We start from the raw sequence: 18,894 nt of genomic DNA on the forward strand, positions 1-18,894 counted from the left end.
TTAGTCTTGAGACAGTCCTTCATTCTCACCGCAGACACCCGCCTCCTGCACCCCTGGGGTTCTCAATAAAGTCTTTTGGGGGAGTCAGTCACTTTATTCAGCTGCACTTGTTGTTGGCTTCGTCTGTGGTACTCCCTTGCTTATTAAATGTAGGGTGAAGCTGGCTTGTCTGAGGAGACAGCATCCCTATTGTTCTGCCTCTAGGTGAGAGGTGCAGACATGGCAACCCGCAATTCACCTTATTTGGGCAGGGGTCTGGGAATAGCATTGTGTTGTGGACTTTGGGGGAACCTGTGGTGTTTTTTTTTTTTTTTTTTTGTTACTAGGCATTATTGTGTGGCGGATGGCTTCAAATCAGTGCATGGTAGGATTTCAAGCTGCGTTGTTTTTCCTCTGATTAGGGGAATGTGTTTTGGCACGGTTTCAGACGGCACTCAATGCGTCGCCTCTGTTTAAGTGATTAATGGAGCGGTGTGCTGCGGGGGGGCTGTGTTTGCCTTGGGAAGGGGCTGTGGAAGTGGGAATAGTGGGGAGGGTGGGAGGGGGGACGGGGCATTTTTCATAAATACAATTGTTAAAGGAAAGAAACAAAAACAGACCTCAATAGGTGAGGCCCTTTAATTAGATGCAGAGGGGATGTTGTTTTAAATGCCTTTTTTCAGACCTCATTGTGTTATCTGGAGCAGCTCATTACCCGGTGGTAGTATGTACAGTAGATGTTACAGTAAAGGTATTATGAACGGTATGTATCATCAATGTTATTTCCCAATGTCCTGCTCTGGGTACTTCTGATGACAGATTTATGTTCTCTGTTAAGGTCTTTCATTACTCATTCTGAGATCTATCTATTATGACTCATGACCTTGACAAAGAACCTCATTCAAAGACAAAATGATACATTTCATTGAACTATGTTTTTATGCATGTTTTCTGTTTGAAAGGTTTTGGTAAAGCTCACTTGCACTTTGACTGCTAGAATTGTGTTGTTTCTGTGATTCAAATATGATTTCTTCCCATCCTCACCCTTTAAAAAAAAAACAAAAAAACATATTCTAATAATTTAAACCTTTTGTTTTATGTCATCTTTTGACTGACAGTGCGTCTGGTTCCGGATATTGCATGTTTCTCCAAGATGTCTCCGCTCATGCGTTCATTTACTGTAGCAGGGATGCTTTATTGAATTCTGCCTGCAGGATTATAGTGTCATCTTGGGTTTATGGATGTGTGTTTAGGAACCTGGATTAACATATGTTTTGAATTAACTTAATACAGCCTCTATCTGTACGGCACATGATATGATCCTGTTTGATTTTACCTCGTTTCCTGCACATTATTACAGTCTATTACAGTTTTTCCAGAGTCAGTTGTAGCATCAATCAGTTAGAAATTCTTATTGGAACCTTTTTCAAAACAGCGCAGCATGTCTTCTGCTCACAAGAGAGACATTGTCTGTGCAATGACCGTCCTCATGCTTCTCGTGCTTTTCCTGCTCGTGTCTGTGTGGAAATCTACCACAGAAGGTGTGTGTGTGCGTAAATATGCAAGCTTGTTGTGCCAAAATGATGGTCAGTCACCCCTAACCCCCTCCACCCCCCCCCCCCCCCCCCCCCCCTTAACATCCTTCCCTTGTTTGTTTACTTTTTATATTCCGGAATCAGTTTACATCTACGCTGACCTGCCTTGAGGTTTCAATAACTCACTCCGTTGGTCTCGTATCAGGATAGAGTGTTTTTCTTAAACATGGTGCTCACCTTGCTGTAAACACAGTAAATCCCTTGTGTGATGAGCGGAGACAAGCAGAGAGCCGAGCCCAACCTGTCCTCTGGTGCGTCCCCAGTGGGAACACACCCAGTGCCAGTAACACGGGGCACCGCGGCCCCATAGGAAGCCCCCAGCGTGGCGTCCTCCGGTCATGACTAGGATGATTAAGAGCCCCTTCCTTTCCCGCTCAGGGGGGGCATTGTCCCGGTGACAGACAGGCTGCCGACACCTTGCCCCGCTCAGGAAGTGTGCCTCTCAGTGTCCAAGGAGCAGGAGGAGGGGCGCACACTGATGACCCGGGCCTGTAGAGGCCTTCTCACCCATTGCCATGTTACACAGCTTCACACTAGTTCTGCTGAACACATGTTTTACTTTGGTTGTATGTGTTCTGGACCTTTGGTAGAGGTGCTCAGGTGATGTTGATGCTGGTTGTTTGCATGGATGTGAGGATGAGACAATATGGCCATGTCACAGTGAACTGCAGTATGTCAGCAAGTTGTGTGTATATACTGTATATATATTGGAACAAGTCTTCATGACAGCAAAGCTGTGTGGTGGTTATTGAAATCACTCTGGACGAGCAGTAACGTATAAATATATAGATCTTTATTCATTTATTTACTTCTTATGCTTGGTTAATAATAAAATACACTTTGAGTACAAAAAACTATATTTGATAGAAAATATCAGTGCATACACTTTTCCCTCCACAATGGACACAAAAACCAATCAGTCCACATTAGTTTAAAGATCATTTGGTATTTAGGGGTTAAGAGACTAGATTCATCATAAACTATTACTGGCACATGTTGTCTAGTGGTTAAGAAGCAGAAGCTATTCACTCTCTCCTTTGTGTAAGGAAACATTAGCTAAGACTAACACCTGGTGTGACTAACCAAAAGATTTAGGCAAAATGTTAAGTTAGACTTTATCCTCACAAAGATTGAACATGTGCTAAAGCGGATAATATAAGTTACTAAGTGACCAGTATACAGTGACCAGCCTGGTGCTGCTTCACACACACGGAGGATTCCTGTAGCCTGCCCTGCAAGCTGCAGTAACATTTCTAGCATAAAATATGGTCAGTAACACAGATTAGCATTATAAACATTCCTACTAACAACAGCAAATTCCTTCATGTTTGCTTATGTAATTATAGTGTATACAGCAGTGTAAACAGCATATAAATCTGGAATTAAATACCATAATGTTACGTCTTGTTGTAAAGGAGGCAGAGGGAATGAATCCTTTGGTTAACTCTTCAGTGTGATTTTTAAGTGAACATTTCATCTGGCTTAATAAGTGACAATGTTTATAACCTAAATAAATATGCATAGTTTATTTCACTAGTGCTTTCTGAGACGCAGACTTCATATGAAAGTCTAAATCTAAGCTCATGTTTCTAACTAACCTTTTTGTACACATAAAAAAAAAAAAACTCCATGTGGCTCTCTCGTGTCATCTCACTTCCTCATTTCCACTCTGCCAAAACATAAATATACAGAGTTAGGGTTTCTTCTGGAATTGGACCACATCGGGATCGGGGGGAAGGAATCCAAATATAACTCTTCATTTAAAATACCGTCACGGTAGGGATGCAGTGTAAAACCCAAAGCATTGTGGTCTCACACTGCTCTGCCTGGTTCCCTCCTGTACTAACCCCAGTTATAGGGGCTAAGCTGGGACTCTGGCTGTTTAATACACCTCCTCTAGTCTGTTGATCAGACTAACCCTAGGGGGACCAAACACAGACCCATATACTGCCAGACAACAGAGTACCCTACCCCTCTGTCTCTCTGGGTCGACCTGAATTAAGGAGGAACAAACAAAGGCAAAAACAAAAAAAACATGTTCGCAGGGAAGACTGAGGATTCCAGCATTCCAGTGAGACATCTTTTCAGACTTCCACTGTCAATTATTCAGGAACCTCCCATATTGTCTGTCTGGCGGCCGCTATTTCAATACGTGAGCTTGCTATAAGTCCAAGCAGCGGAATATGTTTTAAAAATATTAACTTTGTGATCAAAATATTTCTTCAATCTTATATTACTAACTCATAAAACAATAATTATAACAGAATCTAATAAAATAACAAAATGTACTTTCTAGTTACCAATTCTATCAAATATTTATACAGAAATAAAATAGTGTCAATGAAAACAATGAAACTCCTCAATTATCCTGTCTCTTCTCTTAACGTTTCCCTCCCCTTCGTATGACCCGCCCCCAACACCCTTCATGAGACCGTAGTTAGTTTTCACGTCTGGACTATAGCTGGAATCGGTTGTGCCTCTTTCTGTTCACAGTAGATAGACGAATACCTGAGCCTGTGTGTAGCTGGATGTGTTGATGTCACAGTGGGATAACGGAGAGGACCAGCAGCATGTCTATGATGGGTCTCTGGGCTCTGGGCAGGCAGAGTAACACTGTGCTGGAGGGGGGGGCAGCCTGACCAGAGCCTTCTTATTCCCTGTGAGGCGTATGGATGATAGACAGATAAAGATGTAGGTAGTGGATAAAAGGTGTCTCAGAATGTCCTAAATACCAAATCCGCCATTCTTACAAAGTGTCAAACGCTCGTCTCTCTTAAAGCCTTGGGTTGGCAAAGAGAGGGACACATGTGAGGATGTTAGAAGGAGGGAGGCGGGGCTTTAACGGAGAGCTGTGAAGTCCAGAGACAGAGTCAGAACAAAGGAGAGGCCTCAGGGCAGTCAGTCAGATTCTCCAGGGGCGGGAGGGTGCATGGTGGGGGGGCGACTCCTGACACTGGGGGGGCTACACAGGTGGGGTGGAGTAGCGCACCACATAGTTGTAGTCAGGGGGCGGGCTGTGGCACTCCAGACCTTGGTCCAGAGACGAGTCGTCCAGACTGAAGTCCAGGGAGGAGACCGGTTGGTACTTCTCCTTCTCCCCTTCAGCCAGCACAGACTCCTTGCTTTTACTCACCACCTTCATCCTGGGGAGGGAGAGAGACAGCACGGGGTTAGGAGGGCCAACTATAACAGTAATACATTGCCATGATCATTATTTATATATAGGGCCAGGAGCTTTTCCCTAGTTATAGGCGACTCGGGGCCCAGAGTTTTCCCCGTCAGATCACGTAGTCAGGAAAAAGTGCTGGCCATATGTCATCAATCATGTTCCAAAGCCTTTTTGTCTGCTGTTGACTACTTTTGCTCTGGTAAATGCTCTAAATATGAGTAATTGACTCCTATTGTCTGTTGGTTGCCTGGGGTTCCCAGAAAGTCTCTCTCTCAAGGACACAAGGTCAGAGCCCAGCGGGGTAAATCACACTCCAATGACTACATTGACAACCAGACTGAAGAAGTGTGGGGGGGGGGGGTTCATATGAATGGTTATTCTGGAATAGGTCGGTATGTTTGAGACGGGTGAATCAACGCACAGACAACAATAGTGTACTCTCCCAGTCCAGGCACAGTAAATGCCAATGGCATAGTTTTGTAGAGAGTCAGAGGGAGAGGCGGTGCCAGGTTGGGGGGGGGGGGCATTACAGAGAGCTGGGGAGGCCCTCGTAAACCTCCAGAAGGTCAAAGGTGACAGTGATTAAGTGGTTGCCCAGCGAGAGCTCCCCCACCTCAATATATAGATCATCCCCTGCATGCCTGTGGTGACTGTTTCTCCCATGGTAGAGGCTATGGCAACATGGGTACGGCTGTGGTGACTGTTTCTCCCATGGTAGAGGCTATGGCAACATGGGTACGGCTGTGGTGACTGTTTCTCCCATGGTAGAGGCTGTGGCAACATGGGTACGGCTGTGATGACTGTTGTGCCCACTGCCCACTGGTAGAGGTCTAGCTTTGCCCAGTGTTCTGCATCATGTAGGGGCGGGGGGGTGGGGGTGGGGGGGGGTGTTGTGGGGGGGGGGGGGGGGGGTGGAGACAACAACAATGGTTGCTGAGGGAGGGGATGCAGAACGTTTAATCAAACCAGGACCTTGTGGTATGTTCATTAATCATGCTGAGACTGGTCTCATAAATTCATAATCCCCATAACTCCCCTCCCAGATGTTTTCATGTTCGCATTTTTAAGTTTAGGATTTTCAAAATGTTCCTGTTTCTTTTCTAAGCTGTGCTTGCTTGTTTTGAGATGTTTTATGTTTTTTCTTTTCTTAAAGCGGATTCACATTTTCTTGTGAATGGGGCGTTTGTATGTTTGCAGTGGATTTCAAGGTCAGGCTCTAGATACACATTTTCTATTGTAATTCTACCCTCTTTTGTACAAATTGGATTACAATGTGTTTAGTTCAGAAGTTGCTTGTTTGCTGGGGGCCAGCGACATGGTGCCAGGAGGTCCATAGTGTAATGACTGAGTCCAGGGGTGTGACCTTGGAGATTAACGCTGCTATTGGCTGCCGTTCAAAATCATAAACAATCTCTCAGACCTAAATCATCCACACAGAGACGGAGTCTTATTTAGGATAGTGGGTTATACATGAATAATTCAATGTTTTTCTTTCTGACAGAAGACACTGGATCTTCAAGTTAACTCTCCTGAACCTACATTCACTTGTTGAATCTTTACCAGGAGGACAATATTATTCTAAGAGCTCTCAGCCGTCAGAGCTTAATTGATGCTGGTCCTTATAACATCCATTAGTTTGGCTCTCCACAGCGTGGCTTTGAGCAGCACACTCCTCTGTCCCTGTTCCTCATGTCCACTCTCACTACAGCGGACACGTCCTCCGGCTGAGTGACGTAGGAAACACTCCCTCCACCTGAGCTCCGAACCTCCTCGATAAGTAGAGAGGACGTCAGAGAGGACATCTCAATCAGGTGACCAACCCTTTTAGTGAACGCCAAAGAGTGTTAGTGCATGCTCTTAAAACACCCGAGCCCCAAGTCACTCTTCCACTCTGCTTTTGTTCCCGGTCTCTGGGTTGTCACCTTAGGGCAAGATCCCTCCCCCGACTGCTTTGTCTCCACCACTCTCTCGCATGGTTTCTTTTGACAAAAGGGAAAACCAGTCATTGAGTTTTTGAGGGGTAAGAGGGAACTGTGTGTGTGTGTGTGTGTGTGTGTGTGTGTGTGTGTGTGTGTGTGTGTGTGTGTATGACAATCCCAACGTCTACATTCCTGCTCAGCGGGAGGGTTTCCAGGGCAGGGCCCGTGGCCTGCCTTTCCCTGTGGCTCTGGATGCTGTCAGTGACAGGCTTATAAAGGGATAACTGTGTGTGTGTGTGTGTGTGTGTGTGTGTGTGTGTGTGTGTGTGTGTGTGTGTGCGTGTGTGTGCGTACTCACGCCAGGGCCATGATGCTCAGGGGTCGGCCCGCCAACGACTCCAAACGCTTCAGCGTCTTCATGTCGTCAGTCGACAGACCCATCCCACTGTCTGACTGACCCCCCTGCAGAGAGAGAGAGAGAGGGAGAGAGAGGGAGGGAGGGGGAGAGAGAGAGAGAGAGAGAGAGGGAGGGGGAGAGAGAGAGAGAGAGAGAGAGAGAGAGAGAGAGAGAGAGAGAGAGAGAGAGAGAGAGAGATCTCAGAGTCAGAACACGTGCATGCAGGGCCCATCACTGTATGATGAGAAGCACATGTGATAGAAGTGTGTCAGTGCTCCAAAACATACTTGTAATCATTCTCACCCGTCTTCTACGCCTCATGTGTTACACCCTACTAAGAGGGCAGGCGTGTGCATGCATTGAAGCGGTTTATGCAGTCTCTCTGTGTGAGTAATAATTCACCTCATGGTTTTCGTTTGTCGAGTTCTCCATGGTAACCTCGTCAAAGGTCTTCACACTGGCTGGACGGACCTTAATGTTCCTGCAGGGATAAGATTTCCAAGTCAGATCCCAAAATATGAAACATTTTCTAGTCAGTGAATTCCAAGATTACACAGGCTCCAAAAAGGGGCAGTTGAATAACAGCTGGAACCTGATCAATTGGATCAACAATTACAGTGGAATTGTTCTTAATAAAGCACATTTATTTTTCCTTTCAACACTGACAGAATTAAATGGCTGCTTGATTCAGCTTAAGGGATAACTGTCATTACTGCATTTCAACACCTTCTCAATAAACACACTTCTAGGAGCTGTGAAAATACAAGCGCTTGACAAATATTATCTTAAGTGGACATAAATCCTGGACCAAATTCCTTGAAGGGGCCATAATGCTACAAGCTCTCTCGCCATCAGACTGCCAGTGTATATATTTCTTGTCAAAACCTAATCAGGATTTTCATTGTCCTCTAGGCAGACCCAAATACACTCCTTCTAGAGTACGGTTTGGGCACTATATATGTATATTAGGAGAATGTAGTGTTTTTTGTATATATACAGAATTGTTCCAGTTTATACATGGGAGCAATCTATAATCTATAATATATAACTATAATCTATAATGTTGAACTAAACTGTAATTCAATGAAATGTGAGGATCTTAGTCATGCTGTGAGTCACAGGTGTGTGTGTGTGTGTGTGTGTGTGTGTGTGTGTGTGTGATGTGCCTGTTGTTTAGTTTAGGCTAATATAGCAAGCTAATGTAGTGTGGCTCAGCTCCTGTCATCCTACCAGGTGCTCCCTGAGTCGCGGTGAGACACCGGCCTGGTGGAGGGCTCGTCTGAGGGGGTCATGCTGGAGGGATCTCCCTGTTGAGTCAGCAGGGTATTGATGGGGATGTAGTGCTTCCCCTCCTGAACGCAGAGAGAGAGAGAGAGACAAAGAGAGAGAGAGAGAGAGAGAGAGAGAGAGAGAATCTCAGAGTCAGAATCTCAGAGTCAGAATCTCAGAGTCAGAACACATGCATGCAGGGGCCTTTACAGTATGATGAAAAGCACATGTGATAGAAGTGTGCAGAGCTTAGGAAGATTAGGGAGCGATACTGTCTGCATGCTACGCTAACATCCAGGACCCACAGGCCACGGCGGCGAGCCAAAGAAACCAAGGTCACGCCTAATAAATCTAATGCGGAATGTGCATACGAAGCAAGGTGATGACGCTGCTGGAGACAGCCTCGCTGACGGCCCGTGAAGGACTGAACCTGAGACCAGCAGAAGACCTGTATACAGACCTGTATTAATGGAAGGGCTGAAATCCTCACAGCTCTCTCTCTCTCTCTCTGACCAGTCTGGAGGGTTTCCCATGTGGATGGCTTTCACTGAGAGTGATCTGTTATGTTACAAGACTGTATGTGTGTGTTTTTATGTGATGTGATGTCTGGTCTCCTGCATCTCCTATCGCTTTACTGCAGGGTCCCTGTCCTCAATTACTGTCTCCTCTAATTCCTCTGCTGTGTTTACTGTCTCAGTCTGTCTGCAGCTAATGAACTATCTGGACAGCAGCCACCCACTCTGGAAGAGGTGAAACTGGGAGCACAAGCCAAGGAGTATGGGTATCTGTGGGAGTCTTTACCATTCCCTCTGGGACTGAGACCTCTCTCCTTCTAAACTCAATTTCTGGCATTCAGGACTGGATGGGAATGTATTGTTCTCTCTGGAGAAACAGCCAGTTTTCCATCAGTATCAATAACAGTCACTGCTTTCCCCTCTCTTGACTTCCGTCCCTCTTTCTCAGTATTTCCTTGTCATTCCATCCCTGTCTTTATTTGAAATGTAGGAAAACAGACCCAGTGGAGAATACTTGTGTTTTACTTCCAAGGTCCTTCATTGCTTTAGATGTGTTCAATATGGACATCTTTCAGTGTGTGGCTGAGGCTGGTGAAGAGACATGATTGTTGTCACAAGCTTTTTCTCTGACTCCACTGAGACAATTTTGATGACAGTTGGTGATGGGTGAATGAAGGGTCTTGCCATACAGATGGGACATTTACAAAATTACACTGATTAGCCCAATTTTGGCAAAACTATGGTGAAAGATACGTCTTGCCATAGAGATTTTTATGAGTTTTGAGGTCATTTAAACATGCCATAATAGGGTGCTATTATGTGTAATAGGGTACCTAGGAGTGTAGCCTAATGCAGTAGGCATAGCCAAATGAATTTGGGAATAGTATTTTGAGAAAGCAACACACAGCTGTAAGAAGCCAAACTGATAATGAATCAAATAAGCACAAGTTCTGTTAACTTTTCAGTCTGGCTATGAATGCAGCTGTAGGCCTGTAGCCTAACGAATTTGGGAATAATATTTTGTGAGTGAAGTCTGTTATGCAGCATAATGTAATGTTTAAACTTGGTCTATATCAGTACAGAAACCAGAGTTGTGTTTCCTTGGTTTACAGCCAGTCGAATATGGAACTAAATAATATGCCTGTGCAAATATTTTGTTTTAGCTAACAAATTTGGGAATAATATTTTGAGAAATCAACACAAAGCTGTAAGAAGCAAAGTCTGATAGAAATATCGGCTGTGCAAATATTTTATTTTAGCCTACTGGTGAAATTTGTGTTTGAAGTAAAGGTGTCTTATGTCAATACAGAGTTAGTACGATAGTAGCCCAAATTCACCAAGAGAAAAGCCCTCCCTGTGCGCAACGGGGACACAGCACTGTAAAACACAGACAACCAGACTGTCATAGTAAAATGTTCATGAATACCCTTCACTTGCTTCATTCACAGGCATCTCCATCCCTCTCCTTTTATAGAGGGGCGCTACATCATGTTGGGGGACAACATGTTTACTGTACAGGGGGGTTACTTTCAAAGTTAAAACTGAACAGTGATGTGAAATGGGATTATGGGATTATATTAGTCAGTATTTTAAGCAGCTGGATTATTACAACATTTAATCATCCAGACTGTCAGTCTTTGTGATCTGTGTTTGTGTTTGTGACTGTCAGTGGGTTTTTAATGTTTCTATTGTAATTAATTTGTGCTGGAATTATCCAACACCCTTCCAACATGTTCTGCCTGCCCCAACACACTTCTAAATTAAAAATATTGTATGTACCTTGATACAGAGCTTTTAATATTGCATCACATCAGTATTACTATGTTTTTCCAGCGGTTTTACAGTGTGGTTCCTGTTACGCGCCTGCTCCTGCTTCTTCAAAGGAGCGGCGTGGCCATGTCGAGTGTGACTTCCCCTCCCAGTTACTCTGAGCACCCCCTCGGGCCAGATGCCCCTTTTGCATCTCCTTCAGTCCGCAGTGCTCAGATCTGAGGCGCCGCTTCCTGAATGTTTGCAAATGTGTGACTCACCACCACCATCCGGAACCAGTGACTAATTTCATTGTTAAAAGTGGTTGTGTAAAGACAAATTATGGCCTGAGTCCTAAATTGTGGCATGTCTGTGGTCTCACTGTCTGCCATCAACCTTGCCACATGGATGTGGTTTGGGATTGTTGCCAGAGCAACAGACATATGTGTTGGGTCAAATCGACAGCATATCAAAAATATACGTCAAGCCTGTATTCAAAACCACGTTCAAGCCTGTGTTTCAGAAAGGTTTTCACAGATCCAACATCATTGGATTCAAAGGTTCAATCACATTGCACCTATCCAGTCATGTCAGATCAGTGATAACCTGGCTCAACAATTCAGTCAGGTATTGGAGTATTCACTCAGGTCCCAGATCCCTGCCTGTTGTTGTTGTTGTTGTTGTTGTTGTTGTTGTTGTTGTCATCTTACCTGCTGTACACTGGCCTGGAGCAGGTCTCCTAGGCTCTCCACCAGCCCAGTGAAGGTGGGCCTTTCTTCTGGCTCCCCCTGCCAGCAGTCCAGCATGGTCTGGTATCTGAGGAGAACATAACACAGAGAGATGAGTGATGGGAGAGATTACACACGTAATTCAATTGGCACACATATATTCTCACACATAACATAGCCATAAATATAATGAGCCACAATCATTGGTATTTCTCCAAGTATTCAGAGACATATGGACTGGTATTTGGCACAGTGAGGTCTACTCTCAACCATACAGTTGAGATGTGTTTGTGTTCCTGGGCTTTGCTCTGCTGTGCTTTCAGACTGCGAGGACGCAGCAAACCACCACAGTAAGCCTGGTCGCTTGGTCTCTCACTTTGACCTCTACCCTAGTGGTCTCCCTCACCAGACAGACCTGTCTGTGCACGTGGAGACCAACACAGAGTATGTCCCGCAAGTGGCCCACGTCGAAATCTACTGTCATCTAAAATATTCATATCCACCACATTCACTATTTTTCCATGAATCCCCATGGTCTTGGAGGCTGTATCTGATCCCCTCATGGTCTCAGTGTGAACATTAGGAGAGGAGGGAGAGGAGGGAGCCCCCCCCCCCCCCCCTCAGGTCTCTGACGAGCTGTCAGCGGCTCTGCCCAGGTGAGAGTTATGAGAGTTTCCATTGTAGTGGGCTGTAATGGCTGTGTGCAGGCCGTGGAGGAATCCACAGACTGAGCGCCTGCCTGCCGGCCGTGGCTGCTGTTTAAATCAACCCCTCAGTGTGTCAGACCTGGCCCGGCCATAATAGATCCCTTTTTCTGTTATGCCCCCCCCCCCCCCCCCCCCCCCAAAAAAAGTTGGGGCCTTCCATAAATAAAGCCAGGTGACCATTAACCCAATTATGTTTCTCCGAATGGCACCAGATTGAGTCAATTTGTGAGTTTTGGAGGAAAATTACAGTAAAAAGCAGATGGTCCATTACTTGGCCCATCTTCCCCCTGCCTGTCCCTGCCGCCCAGGCCCCGCTCCTCCTCTACCTTATCCATCTGTGTTTGTGTTCAGGACACCTAGACCTAGGCCCTCTCCTCCTCTACCTAGACCCTGGGCACCTAGACCTAGGCCCTCTCCTCCTCTACCTAGACCCTGGGCACCTAGACCTAGGCCCTCTCCTCCTCTACCTAGACCCTGGGCACCTAGACCTGGGCCCTCTCCTCCCAGTGCTGTCAGGGTTGGCAGAAAGGAAGCAGCTTGGCTGTGATTCCAATGTTAATGAGGCTCCTTCGCCAGGTGGAGGAGATCCTCACAGTGACAGGAAGTCCACATCATGATGATGGCCCCACACATCAAGGGGGGGTGGTGGGGGGGCTGGGGGGGTGCAGACACATTGTATAGCTGCACAATTTGAACCACGCTTCCTGTCTGCTTCGTAATGGGAATAAATTGGTTCCCATCTCTTCTATTTCTTCAGGGAATACGTTACAGGGGGGCCATTGTGGCGGTAGAATTCCTCAGCCCAGTACTACAGTGATCTCCTATGGCTGGACAGCTGTGGGAGCATGAGAGGTGGACATCCTTCAGTTTTTTTTTATTCCTGTGTCTTAAGGAGCAACCTCCGCATTCCTGTGAGGATGCATCAGGCCGAGCCGGACCTCCGGTGGGCTCATGGTGGGGAGTGGGGAGGGGGGAGGGTCACATTCCTGATAAGTCAGTGCATCAGCGGCACAGATTTACCGCCCGACATCGGCCGCAACCTCCTGTCCCTCTCATCATCATGGATATAATGAGGGCTGTAGGTCAGGTTCAGGGTCGGGGTCAGGGTCAGGGTCAGGGTCATGGTGTCAGGGTAGGAACGGAGGCTTACACACACACACACACACACACACACACACACACACACACACACACACACACACACACACACGATCAACAGCAGACATGAGGAGAGGAGAATGAGACGAGAGGTATTACCCCTGTGGAGTGGAAAGCATGAAGGCTCCTCTGCTTCCCATTTAGAACAGCACTACTAGGTATTATCTTTATCTGACACAGGAGGCAGGCTGTACTTCACAGGAGGCAGGCTGTACTTCACAGGAGGCAGGCTGTACTTCATGTTTCACTGGTATGAGCTCAGCAGTGTTATCTGGTCCTTACATCTTAATTCTGTCAATGGGCTACTTTGAACCAGGATGGAAAGAATGAAACGCATCTCAGAGAGGATCTTGGCACCAGTTGGTCTGGATCTATGAAGCTTACATTTACGTATACCACCCCCCCCCCCCCCCCATCTCTTTAAGACACAAGTCTGGATCATATTTTGCAGGTCATCTCCAATCACCGTCTCCATAGCGTACATGATATATCCATTCAATTGGCTCCAGTTGGCACAAGACGCTGTAAAAAATCCTGGACCTTGGTGGTGGTACAATGTTATAAAACACAAGTATGGCATTTATCCTTTCCGAATGAATAAGACAGAGGGAATTTGACTTGACGCTCCGTCGCAAATTAAAATCAATTTTAATACAGTACATGTGAGTGGAAGATTGAGTGCAGTGCTCAGAAACTGACCGCAGGGTCTTAAGTGGGAGCAGACTGTAAATGTCTCACTCCCTTCTTAGACGTGGCCCTTGGCCTGTGACCAGGAGAGAGAGAGAGAGAGAGAGAGAGCCAGACAGGGCATGTAGCGCTGCCTGCAGAGCCACCCTCCTGAAGGCAACAACAACCTCAGCTACCCCCCCCCCCCCCCTCCATAGGCGCAGGAAGGAGCAACTCCCCCACAGATATTCTGTTTCAGCAGTGTCCACCAGCGTCCTGCTTCAGAGCCCCAACCCACAGGGGGAATAACCAGCCCCCCTAGCCCTCTCCTTGCTCTGCCATGCCGGGGGTCCTGCCACTGTGTCCGGCTTCCCCCTCCCCTTGTTCCCCCAGCCCCGTCGCTGCCTTTAATGTTGAGCTCGATTACGGCCGCATCGATGTCGGTCAGAAAACGGATCCGTGCTTCACGCCCGCCGCCCCTCCGCTAACTGCCAATCAGCAACCCCTGCCTCCCCCCGCACACAGGGCCGGATTACCCATGATTCCTATCAGGCCTTGCCGGCCATTCAGGAGAAGCTTAAGGAGGGATATTAGATACAAGCCCTCTTTTTAAAGCTCTATCGATATGGAAGGCTTTTCTTTGGTCCCCTTTCCTCTCTTGGCCTGTGTAAAGGTCCCTTCTAATTACCTACAGGAGAGGTTAGGGGGTTAGAAAGAGAGGACAACACTAGAGGCATACACTGGGTTCTTTTAAAAGTGACGAGCTGAGGAAATCCACCCTGCGTGAAGCATTATGGCTGATATGAGATCTTCTGTATAGAATTGTGATAAACCTCTTGACGGACACTCATTAAACTGCAAGTTTGCTTCGTTCCTTGCATGTTTTGGTTAGGTTGACATGAAGAGACGGCTGGACCCTTACATCTCAGAAGAGGAGTATTCCGGAGCTCTCATCCTGGTTCCTTCTTTCAGTCTGCAGCAGAATTCCTCATCGATGTGTAGGCCGGGGTACGGGGAGGCTCCTGGTGAGAGGCGAGAGCGGGGGGGGGGGGGGGGGGTTACCTAGTTATCTAGAACATCTTCATACAATGCTGTTAATGCAGTAATACAGCATAACTCTACACAGGTATAGGGGCAACATAATGTTAAACGTTACCACAGTAATAGAACTGGCTATCTGAGGATTATTGTATTATTGGTCAAATAATTATAATTCATGCTTGGCTCTTATAACACTGATAAACTAAGGCAACTCATATCAAATATCCAATCCAGTTGGGTCTGGAAAATACTGCCCATGCCATGTAATCCAGAAAAAGTTCCCGACTCAAGGAACAATATTTTCATGTACCCGATTGAGACCCCCAGACACAATACCAGATAGCATCTAAAGCTCCGGGGCTTTCTGTAGATATTAACATCGAGTCTTAGGACAAAGTTACTTCTACTAGGACAGACTTTAATCTTTACTCCTGTCACTGCCAACCAATCTTTACAAACAAATACAAATATGCTGATCGCTGCGAAACCGATGTGAAATATCCAACGCCGGGTGTAGTTTCAGTTGTGACACCTAAACTAACAAGACTGGGAAATCCTAAACCACAAGACGAAAGTCATGCTGCTAGACTTTGGGTCACATCCCAATCTGCATACGAGAGTACCTCAGAACTGGAGCGAACGTTTGACCTCCGAACCCTATCAGGTTGCAAGACTCGCTGTTTATTTAGTTTCTTGTCGTCTTGTGTCCTAATTTATCTTTTAAACCAAGTTAACACCACCCAGATGTGTGAGTTAGTGTTTCTTTGATGGTAAATGTCACTGTGTGTGTGTGTGTGTGTGTCTGTGTGTGTGTGTGTGTGTGTGTGTGTGTGTGTGTCTGTGTGTGTGTGTGTGTGTGTGTGTGTGCATTGAGAGAGAGAACGATAAAGTGAGGAAGAGAAAGAAAGTGAGAGAGAGAGAGAGAGAGAGAGAGAGAGCGAGAGAGAGAGAGAGAGAGACAGAGACAGAGAGAGAGAGAGAGAGAGAGTGAGAGAGAGAGAGAGAGAGAGACACAGAGAGAGCGTGTGAAATAGCTTTGTTCCCCCGTGTTCTGAGGAATTTGAAATTTCACACACTTTTCATTGACCCACGTCATGGCAGCGGTTCAACTGGAGCACAATCCAAGCCAAACCCCTGCATCAATCTGGTGTTCTCTCCTTTTAACATTTACTCTGGTTGTTGTCCTTGCTACTTATGGTGACATTTGAACATACATACATTATTTGATGCTATAGAAATGCTTGGTCAGCCCAGCAGCACGGTGCATAGGCAGTCATGGACCCTACATACAATACCGCCTTAAAGGTTGCAGCGGTTTCACAGCGGGGGCAAACATTTACATTGATCGGCTGCTTGGTTACAGCCAGTTTGTATTGCCAGCTGGGAAGAAACGGCCTACCTTAAATGGGAGGTATTCTTTCTTTTTAATGGGCCTTGCCTGTGATAAAATTCACAGCCGAAGTTCACAAATGTTTTTGCACAAGCAGCATGAAAACAGCAGACAATGCAGCTCCATTTTGTCCCAAAGGCACAATTACGCAGCAGCAGAAGACAGTTATTACCCACTACAGTGCATCTGGAAGAGCTCCGTAGCTGGGGGCACCTTGCTTGCTGACTGGAAACGTCTAGTCTCCCTTCACTGAACAGCTTTGATGAGAGAAACTTTCTCCCTTTCTTTTGGGAGAAATACTGAAATGTAATTTTTTATGTTCGAATTGGAATGGTGAATGAATTCACCACCTGCTAATTCAGTAAGAGGAATTCCCTCGGTGCAACGTTCACTGAGACCATTTTATGATAAAACAACCAAATTATGATTGGAAACGTGTGGATGTAGCACAGAAACAATTTCACACTTCTGTATGAGAATAATCTAAGAAAATACCACAGTTCCTGAGAATGGCACACTGTGAGGCAAACAGGGAAGTGGGCACACAAACAGACCACCTTTGTAGTATCAGCCACTGTAGTGTTAACAGTAGTCCTGAGTAGATGAGGGAGCCTGAATTGTTGTGAGTGACTGCATCGCGAAATATGCACAGATGATCATTCAGAGGGGTGTGAGGGGAGACGGCAGTGAGCTGTTTGTGGTCAAGATTGAACGTATATTTACCCAGTGAGAATATCTCCCACATAAGCACTCCGAAGGACCACACGTCACTCTGAGTGGTGTAGATCTTGTCAAAAATAGCCTCCGGCGCCATCCACTTGAGGGGCAGTCTGGCCTGTAGGGGGAAGAGACAGAGATAAGAGCTCCTTTACACCTGCAGCCAATCTCACATGTGAAACACTAACCCATCAATACAATCAATAACCATCCTGTCAGGTCTTAGGATCTGAAGAGAAGCAGAGGGGTTTTGAGCTGTGTGCCTACACGCCCCCCGTGCCCTGCTGTACTGCAGTGTAACAGACAAACATCCTCTCTGAGCAGGGACATTCATTCACTCGTTCAGTATTCATACAAACACTGAGATCTGACCAGAGACGTCTGCCATTTCCCAGAACTACGGCATTTATTCAGTGGCCTTTTGTTATTGCCAAGCCGGTGGTAGCAGTCTGCTATTATGCTTGTCCATCAATCTGAGTGTTTTTGAATGATCCTATTACCAGCCTCTGGCCCGGTTTCCCCCAGCAGGCAGTAATTGACAACCAATTGCTTAGTTTCACAACATTTGGGTAGTATATCGGATTGACAGCTTGATAGTATAGTAGTACTCAATTACGGCATATCATTGTACGATATATTGGATTATACACTTACATCTCCTTTGCGCACATAGTCTGGGTCTTTGTATACATCTCTTGCGAGTCCAAAATCACATATCTTCACAACATTGTTCTCAGACAGTAGGATGTTTCTTGCTGCCAAGTCACGGTGAATACACTGACAAGAAGAGAATGAATATCAGCTTGGATTAGGGTTGACATCAATTCATGACTTTCATGAAAGTTGGAGTTATGTGTGGCAAACACGGAACAGTCGCCAGACTCTGATCTGATGTGTTCCATATTCAGGTTAAGCCGTTCTTTTTAACGGCTTATTTACAACAATGGGTTCACAGCTTAATCAGTCCCATCCGCTCTCCCAAGGCTTGTGAATGACCACACGTGTGAATGAGTTTCAGACGGGTATGGTTAAGATCCTAACACGCTCACTGGGGGCAACATTCACCATGAATTAAATGTGAACAAAACAACTTCCATAGCTGTCAACATTTAACATCAAAATAAATTTACAGTAAACTGTGCAGAATGCTTAATACACTCATTTGTTGATTTTGAAAGCGTGATTGCCTGGAGGAAGTGCATACCTTTCGCGAAGCCAAGAACTCCATGCCTTTTGCAACTTGAAAACTGTAGCAAATCAAATCTTCCATCGTCAGCACTTTCTTGTACAGATCTTCTGGCTCTGAGGGCAAAGCAAACGAACACAGAATGAATAATGAATACAAACTATTTTCATAGAAAGTGTTTATCACGGTGTTTCATCTTAAGTAAGGACAATAAAAATGCATCTTGTTTACACAGAAACAGTCAAGTATGATCAACAAATCCCTAAATCTCTTAAATCCTCCCACATTATTTATCTCTGACTGGGACACTGTACGCCATGATTGAACTCCACCCTGTCACATGTCCACCTACAGTCTTAAAAACATCCTCTAAAGACAGAAAAGAGAGGAAAATAAAAACTTGGGACGCCTCCTGTTTTTTTAGATGTTAGGTGAGACGTGCAATATTGGAGTGTCAGTCGGGGGTCTTTGTAGAGGAACTCAGAGGAGTCCTCCCACTAACCCACCTGAGTAAACATTGAATCAAACCAGAAATAACACATTAGGGACAACATGGTCGACGTGCCAGGACCCGTCCAGGTCCAGACAAACACCCAGGTCAGGCCAGGAAGTAAACAGAAGCCTCCCCCGGCCCAGTGGGTGACAGTGGCGGCTGCCATAGCGATTGTACTTATGAACAGGAGGAGGAAACGTCTCATCAGATTCAGGC

The 18,894-nt window shown here is 45.9% G+C and overlaps 1 protein-coding gene across 1 annotated transcript in view; it reads right to left on the reverse strand.

Annotated features, from left to right (window-relative positions):
• Positions 1-4,054: 4,054 nt before the first annotated feature.
• Positions 4,055-18,894, reverse strand: part of kdrl (kinase insert domain receptor like) — a gene marked incomplete at its 5' end in the record, with an annotated part of 46,660 nt that continues 31,820 nt past the window's right edge. The window contains 9 exons of the mRNA XM_083686850.1: positions 4,055-4,717; positions 7,021-7,124; positions 7,462-7,540; positions 8,290-8,411; positions 11,303-11,408; positions 14,774-14,873; positions 17,006-17,117; positions 17,654-17,776; positions 18,204-18,301. Coding sequence (XP_083542976.1) covers positions 4,537-4,717; positions 7,021-7,124; positions 7,462-7,540; positions 8,290-8,411; positions 11,303-11,408; positions 14,774-14,873; positions 17,006-17,117; positions 17,654-17,776; positions 18,204-18,301 — 1,025 coding nt within the window. The 3' untranslated portion in view covers positions 4,055-4,536. The remainder of the gene's footprint in view (positions 4,718-7,020; positions 7,125-7,461; positions 7,541-8,289; positions 8,412-11,302; positions 11,409-14,773; positions 14,874-17,005; positions 17,118-17,653; positions 17,777-18,203; positions 18,302-18,894) is intronic.

This window comes from Argentina silus (genome assembly GCF_951799395.1).
Source record: "Argentina silus genome assembly, chromosome: 15".
In the NCBI taxonomy this organism is placed as follows: domain Eukaryota; kingdom Metazoa; phylum Chordata; class Actinopteri; order Argentiniformes; family Argentinidae; genus Argentina; species Argentina silus.